The 8,342-nt window shown below is 48.8% G+C and overlaps 1 protein-coding gene across 1 annotated transcript in view; it reads right to left on the minus strand.

Moving 5' to 3' along the window:
• Positions 1–4,455: 4,455 nt before the first annotated feature.
• Positions 4,456–8,342, minus strand: part of Nhej1 (non-homologous end joining factor 1) — an 89,700-nt gene continuing 85,813 nt past the window's right edge. Inside the window, exons 7-9 of the mRNA XM_029539058.1 lie at positions 5,964–6,075; positions 5,281–5,399; positions 4,456–4,893 (exon numbers count right to left, since the gene is read on the minus strand). Coding sequence (XP_029394918.1) covers positions 4,819–4,893; positions 5,281–5,399; positions 5,964–6,075 — 306 coding nt within the window. The 3' untranslated portion in view covers positions 4,456–4,818. The remainder of the gene's footprint in view (positions 4,894–5,280; positions 5,400–5,963; positions 6,076–8,342) is intronic.

Genomic DNA, 8,342 nt, shown 5'->3' on the forward strand with positions numbered 1-8,342 from the left:
TCCCAGGTGAGTCAATGGCTGTGTGCTCCCCACACCCTGGAGTTCTTCCAATGCCTCTTCCGGGTTCCCCTGGTAGGTCGGTCCGATTCTCAGAAGTCCATGAGAGTTGGGTGCCCAGAGGCCAGCACTCACTCACTGGGGTCCAGGGGTGTGGGAAGCAAGCAGAGGTCTGCTGGGATCGAGAAAGAAAAGCAGAGAGGGTGGGGCTTACCAGCCAGCACACAGAGTAAGCATTCGGTAGAGTACTTTGGTACCATCTAATGACACCCCATGTGCCAGGTGGAAACCACAGACCTGGGAAGATACCTAAAGGACTGCTATACAGTACCTGTGAGGGGAAGTGTTCCCTAAAAGGGCTCTGAGATTAAAGAGAAGATGGGGGCTGGAGCTTCTCTAACAGGGATCCCCTGGGGCCACCATCCCTCACACGCAGACCAGCTGCCTCAACTCAATCCTCTCATTTGCTCAAGGGAGGCCCAGGAAAGTGGACCAAGGAAGACACCAAACTCAATCAACAGCCTTGATCTTGCGTATCATATAGTATACTTGGGATCAACAACTAGGGGCCACTCCAAAAAGCAACTGCCTCCTTTGCCTGAACTCTCTCCTGTATCTAAGGGCCTACTATAATCTGTTTCAACTTCTCCAGGGACCGGGGATGAGTAACTACGGTTGATGGCTTCCCCACACTGTGTCGCTCACTCCTTTCAAACAGGCTCCTCCCACCCCAAAGACTATTACAAAAGACAGATTACTCAGAGAAGAACCTAGAAAAATACATTTTAAAGATTGCTTAAAAGACTGTTAACATAGTTGTGCCTTTAGTACCATAGCATCGTCATGGTGACACGTCCAGCTAGTTAGAAACTCTCCTATGAAACCAAAGCACACAAGAAAAGTGTCTGTTGGCATAGGGTACGTTAGTGAGTAGTGATGGGGTGAGCAGAGGTTAGCTCATGTCAGGGCAAAGTCGTCAGAGGAGCTAGGCTTCCCTTAAACCCTGCGGAGCAAATCTTTGTAGTTTTGTGAGTAGGAGAAAATAAAAGACAGAGTGAGTGAAGAGAAGAAGTTGTCTCTGGCAACATCAGGAATGATGGAGAACCAACAGCCAGGTAGGAGAGGTGCAACTCTTCGTCCTGTCCTTCCCATCTCTGCAGCATAAGCAGGGGCTCCCGAGACTCTCCTGACAGCTCCCATTTGTAGTGTTACTAAAGGATTGGGAGCTAAGGGAGCCTTAAATGAACAAGGAGTGTCCTCCGGGTGCCCTGGGATGAGCCTTGCCAGCTGACCTGCAAAGATCTTGGTTAGCCAGTCCAGAGTATAGAAGCACAGACCTCTCTCTTTGTCACCTTGGGCTCTAGGAATTCCAAGGAAGATGGAGATGAGGTGGTTTCTTCCTTCTCAGTTACATCACTATCCCTTGGAAACACTCACGGACCAGGAGGCTAGCTCTTGGTGTCAAGAGAAAGGAATGGCCCTGGTGGGTTTTTCCAGAATCCAATTTGGTCTCCGCTAGGAAGGGCTGCTGGGAAACTCCATAAGACACCAGGTAAGGGAGTCCTATCCAGCTGGAGTACAGACAGGACTTTCCCTTCAGCAAGGAGTGACCTGTGCTAGCTGACTGGTCCCTAGCTGACAGCATGGGGGAATCACCGCAAGGCCAAGTAGGCCTTGCGACCTAGGTGGCGCTGTTTCTCTACTTTTTAGGTCCAGTTGCAGGAACTTCCTCGAGGTCGCAAGCCCTGCTCCTGGCTTGCTGGCTTGCTCGTGTAAACCACCTTATATTATTTTTTTTTCTAAAAATACTCCAAAGCAATTGAAAGAGTCCCTTCTCCCACCAGCCAGCCCTGGCCCCAGCCCCGGCCCCGGGGAGCGGGCGGGTAGGCGGGGAGGTGGGCCACTGCTTTATTAAACACAGGGAAAACTAATATTTACGGAATAAAATTTATGGAGCAGCCACGAGAATTCGACCCTTTTATGTGCATGGGGAATGGGGGTTGGGCCAGGCTGGGGGCCTCAGGGAGGGGCCCAAGCCAGGGGGCAGGGCTGGAATAGAGCCTGGCTAGGCCAATTTGTCAAAGCGGGATTTCCCTGGAGTTGCCCTGGGATGAATGATTCTCAAACACCACCCAGCTCCGGGTAAGGGCTTCAGTGATGCCTGAGCCAGGGCTCCTGGCAGTAATGTTCCCCTAACGACGCATTTGAGCAATACCCCCAAGGCAGGGGCAGCCTTCGGGAACACAGGAGCAGTGGACTGGAAGGTGACAGAGTCCCACAATCTCATGAGAAGATGAACAAGGTTGTTTGGAGAGCTTTCCTTGTAATTTTAGGGGGGTAATAATTAAGAATGCCTGCTTGAGGCTGCCATTTGGGTAGAAGGATTAGCCAGGGTAGGACAGAGCTTCACTGTGGTGAGTGTCTACCACAGGGCACACCCTGAGGTGCTGCAGCCCTGCCCCAAGGTAAAGCAAAGTGAGCGGCAGCAGGGGAATGTGTGGCCAGCAGAAAGCCCCAGCATCGCCAGGGGCTCCCGTCTTGGAGAGCATGCATGGAGGAGAGCCATCCTGCTGGAAGGCAGGGTCCGGGAAAGAGGTGTGGACTATGGAAGACTGCAAGAAGACGAAAAACCTTCCTGGAAATATTTTTAGTCAAGCACCTAAGAAGCTGTGAAGAGCTGGGCCGTCACTCACTTAGCTGCATCACGTTTAACAAGTCAATAATTTCATGACTAGGTTTTCTAGTGGGTTACTGGTACCATCTTCAGATGTTGCTGTGAGACACTCATCTGGACAGACTACTTGGTACACAAACTGCTCAAAGCTCAAAGCAAACTGGTCATTTATTACTGTGACTTTCCCCCCACCTTTTTTTTTTTTTTTTTTTAAGACAGGGTTTCTCTGTGTAGCCCTGGCTCTGTAGACGGGGCTGGCCTTGAACTCTGAGTTCTATCTGCCTCTGCTCCTGAGTGCTGGGACTAAAGGTGTGTGGCACCACTGCCTGGCTTATTACTGTTGTAATAATTAGTATTTTAGCATGGCTTGTTACGGTCCTGTCTCCATGAACTGACATCGGGCAGAGACATCAGTCTCAGGGAGAGAGGGTGAGACAGATGGGGAAGCCCTCCAAAGCAAGCACACCAAAGTGGCTTCTGCCTCTGCCTCTGCCTCTGCCTCTGCCTCTGCCTCTGCCTCTGCCTCTGCCTCTGCCTCTGCCTCTGCCTCTGCCTCTGCCTCTGCCTCNCTGCCTCTGCCTCTGCCTCTGCCTCTGCCTCTGCCTCTGCCTCTGCCTCTGCCTCTGCCTCTGCCTCTGCTCCCAGCAATCCTGAGTTCACTTTCCACTGCTATCAAGCTCAGGTTTCAGATGGTCTTACTACACAGGCAGACATGGCAGAGAAGACCAAGAGGCTGTGTGCAGACAAGCCTAGGTGCCCAGTAGTGATTTTTAGATTCTGCTTGTCTCACACAACCATCTCTTGTTTTCAGACACTATCTTACTCTGCAGCTCAGGCTGGCCTCGAACTCATAGCAATCTTCTTGGGGCATCCTAGCCTTAATACTTTTTCCTACTAAACACGGTTAGATGCTAGTTTTGTTCTAAGATTCTTCTGGGGTCAGTCCCTGTCCCCTAGCATCCTAGCTATACTTACTTATTTAAAGTAGAGTGAAGACAGAGAAGGTGGGTGGGTGTAGCCTAGTTGGTAGAGTGCCTGGCATGCAGGAAGCATTGGACTGATCTCTAGCACTGCATAAACCATGTGTGGTAGCACACCCACTTGTAATCCTCGAACTTAAATGTAAGCAGAAGGACCAGAAGTTCAAGGTCATCCTCCTATACATAGTTTAAACCAGTGCATGCCTTTAGTCCCAGCACCTAGGAATCTGATCTCTGAGTTCCTAGGCCAGCTTGGTCTACATAGTGAGTTCTAGGCCAGCTGGGGCTACACAGAGTGTCTTGGGCCACCGTCTTGAACCAGAGTGGTGGTGTTATGTGTGGGTATGTGTAGAAAGACAGACATACAGGGACACAGCCATAGACACACGAACACATACATACACAGGCATACAAAGACACACACACACACACACACACCAAAAAAAATATTTCAAATTTCTTTTTCTCCCATCCATGGGACCTTATTTTAGTCCTACTACTTGAAGTCACTTGTAATTTGTCCTGACATTATGGTTTAGCCTATTCCCAGTGCTTTGGAAGGAGACAGAAAAAGCACACACAAGCTTGACAGAAATGTAATCTGTCTTGCACCAACATGGAGAGAGTTTTCAAGATCAAGGCTTCTAACTGTGGCTGACCTCAGCCTCATGAGAGAAGCTGACGAAGGGTCTGTAGGATGGAGCTGATAGCTCAGACGTGACCCAACAGGACTAGGGGAGACCCAGTTCTGTTCTAGGGGGATTCTGGGGTCCAGAGACCACAGACAGGTAACCGCAACAGTCGAGGAGTGTGAGCATCCTTTATTCTGTGTTGAGGGGGGAACAGTTTTCTAAGGGGCTAAGGGGCATGTCGGACTGGTGAGAGACCCCTGTGAGAGGCAGCTAGGTGTTCTGGGCATGCGCCTCTTTGTAAACTTGCTTCATGTATCGAAGTTCGCCATAGGGTGCTAGTTCTAGAGAAAGAACTGTTGTCACTCATATCCGGAATGCCAGTGAGTTGGAGTTAGGCTTCCCCTGGTAAAGTCCCCATCCAGGTGGCCTGTCAACACAAACTCAGGCCTCTGAGGGACACTCTGCCATGCAAGCTCCTTCCAGGTGATGCTAGGAAGCGGTTTTGCTCTCTTCTTGGTGGCTGAGACATGGAGAGCTAACTGAAGAGTCCCCTGGGCTTCTTCCTCTTGGACTTTACCAGCTGAGCTCTATGCATAGGGCCCGAAGCAGCCTAGAGAGAAAGGAAACTCAGTTACTCTGTTTTGAAACAGACCTCTTGTTCCTGGTTGGTTGAAGCCTTCTTAAAGTGTCTGACATGTTTTAAGGTTTATTGTAGGCAGTGCTGTGAGCATCTAAGTGGGCATGTCCCTCACAGGCTGTCACTGGAAGTAGAGGAAGGTGAAAAGGGAGTTAAGGTTCATCATTCAGCCTGAGTAGCAGGAGAAGCAAGGGAGGCTATGGGCAAGCAAGATGCTCTTCAGTTTAGCATCAGCTAATAATCTCTCTCATACTATCCTATCAAGGTGCTGTCAACTACGCAGCAACTGCAGGGACCATGGCTGTTATCTCCAGTGCTCAGATGGCTGGCCACCCAGGAAGCTGCTCATGTGTGACTCACCCCGGGCTCATATTCAGGCTCTGAGAGGGTTGAAGGGAGGGAGACCGGCTCTTCTGGCTGGTTCAGAAGCTGCTTATCAGTTCCTCGAGGGGAGGTGCTGCTCGATGTCTGAGTCTCTCCTGAAATCAGAAAGATCAACAGAAGGCAGAGAGATGCCCAGTCTCAGGGAGAAGCATCCACCGAGCACTCAGCGGACGGAGGGCAGAGAGAAGCATCCACCGTGCATTCAGTGGACGGAGGGCAGAGTTTGCTATTAATATATTAACAGATGAAGGGAGCCAGCTTTTAGCTGACATTGAGTAAACCCTGTTCCTATGAAAACGTCCAAGCCTGCTTTCAGCACGTAGGTTGAGTTTCCTTGACTCACAAGAGGTGGTCAAATCTCTGAACATCTCCTGATGTTCAGGAGAACTTAATCTTCCCACTAGCTCTCTTGCTAATTCATGAGCACCTGGGCCAGTGCTAGTAATGAGAATATTCTATGGTAAGATAAGTGTCCTGCATCTGCACTGGCCACATGGCTACTTAGCACTTGCTATGTGGCTAAAGTATACAGGAAATTAATTTTTAAATGTATTTAGTTTTTATTCATTGAAATGTAAATAGATCATATGGTTAGAACTGCTAATCAGACAGCGCAGACTTAGCTCTAAGCAGACATAGCTGTGGCTGGGAGCACTCACCTTTATGCACCTGCCTTGCTTGGATCTGCTGTTTTGTAACTGCCATGTACAGACTCTGCAGATTCATGGCAAATGACTTTCCATCACCAACAGCACATGCCTCTGGCAATTTCTACAGGAAAGAGGACACTGTCATTGGTCTGCCTGGAGATGTAGAGAAAAGAAAGCTGATATCCCACTGACAGGACTGCCATCAACCCCAAACAAATCTGCAAGAAGTAGTACCATCCAACACAGGGCCTCCATCTGAAAGCCTGCTGCCACTGCCAGCCCAGAGGCTTCCTGCATGGCTTCTCCTCTGAAAGGCCCCGCTGCCATCTCTCTCCAATTCTGCTTCCTGTGAATTCTCCATGTGTTTCTGCCTCTTTCTTCCTAAGAAATGACCTCCCCGGGGGCTGTTTTAGGACACTATCTTTCTCGGTTGGCAGTCCAGTGCATTCACAGAGCACTTGCCTAGCATCTATCACTCAGTCCCCAGGAGCACCACCACACACTAGAGACTATCTGCCCTAAGTGTCCCTGGGCTGTATGTGTTGCCAACTTAACCAAATTTACTCCTGAACTTCCACAGAAGAATGAGAAGAATGAAATCCAGGATGGGGAAAGGGACAAATCGGAACAACAGAGTAAAAAAGAAGAAAAAAGTTATGATGACGTGATGCTAGTCAGAGCTAACAGAGCTTGGAGACCCGTCTGCCAGCTTCCATACTGGACTGTAATCCAGCTGTGCTTTAGTGTGCTCCACGTGCTCATCAGTGGGTGGTACTTCTCCCAAGGGGGTGAGAAGTATTTGAAGGGTGAGAAAAGTTCCTCTTGTACAGAACAATAACATAAAGACACATACAGCACACAGATGATATTTTTGCATTCATTTATTTATTTATGCAGGCATGCACATATGTAAACACATATGCAGCAGTCAGCACACAAACTATGGGAGCTGGTTCTCTCCTCCCATCACATGGGTTCTGGGGGTGGAACTCGGGTTAGAAGACTTCGCAGCCCCTTTATCCAGCACCTTTATCTCCTGAGCTATCCTACAGGCTCCAGAAGCAGACTTTTGCTCTATCTGTGGAATTATAATTTCCTGAGAGTGGGTGATTAGAAAAAAGTTGAATGACTCCTTAAGGAGGTGATGATGGAACGAAAGCTGAGGAACTGCTCTAAACTAGCTTTGTGATGGGCTGGACAGTACACACTCACAGCAACACACTTCACCTAATTCTCCTTCCAGCTGAACTGAGATGAAAGAATGGCTGAAGATTGCACTAAATACAATAAAAAATGTGACAAGAGTATGGTGTCCCAAATCTAGCTGTATTTCAGGGTCCTGGAACGAGTCCAGAAAGTACTTCACCTGCCCCTAAGCATGTCAACAATTATAGTTGCCAACCAAATCAGCAGGCCCATGTGAGTAGTCAGGCCAGCTTACATGAGAACCAAACCTAAAATCCTTAGTCCATACATATCTCATGTCAAGGGCACCTCTCCTACGCTAAAGACTCTTTTCTTTACAGTGCTGGGCATCAAACCCAAGGCTTCATACATGCTAGGTGGATGCTCTACCACTAAGCTATATCCTCAGCCTGACACTGTTTCTGAAATCCACTGTGGGGAAAGAACGGAATAGAGAACACATGAGTAGTGGATTGGGTGCTGGGCCACCAGGATTACAGTAGGGCAGAGGTTGAAGAATCTGTTGACCTAACAAGGGATAATAAACATTCATCTTCCTCTAGCCTCACCTCATAAAGACTACCTCAGGCTTGGACTTTCTTTCATTTTATTGCAATATAACTCAGGTTTAATACGGCTTGGACTTTCACTGGAAACTACAGACAATGAATCAGGGAGCCTAGAGTCTAAACTTTGCCTCCAGCAGTAATCCTTGTGAGTTATCATACCAGCCATGTTCAACTACACTCCCTGAGGAAGGGACTGAAACCAAAGGTAAGCGGTGGGCCATGGCACCTCTATCCTACCTCTCATTTACTAGGTTCAGCTCTCTACTCCATAGGCCACTTCTTCTAAAAGATAGCCTGCTACGAGTTGGGCAGCAAGCCCTGGCAGCAGAGAGACCAAAAGATTTTCTCCTTCAGTGTCTGGGATCTTTCCTCAGAAATGTACGCCCTCTCTAGTCATCCACATATGACTCGGTAGGCACAGCACAGCCTGCATAAGTAGGCTGGGCAGGGTCCAGGCAGTCAGGGTCACTGACTCCTACTTTCACATGGAACAAAACAGACTCATTCTCTAGGTTTGATTTTTATCCAGCACACATTCTTAACTCTGAAATGAAGTATTAGAAGTAAGAAGGGACTCAAGCCACGGCTACTCTGAACCTAAATCTAAGTCTAGAAGCCTAGCCTTGGTCTTTCC

This window comes from Mus pahari, chromosome 5, assembly GCF_900095145.1.
Source record: "Mus pahari chromosome 5, PAHARI_EIJ_v1.1, whole genome shotgun sequence".
NCBI classification, from domain to species: Eukaryota; Metazoa; Chordata; class Mammalia; order Rodentia; family Muridae; genus Mus; species Mus pahari.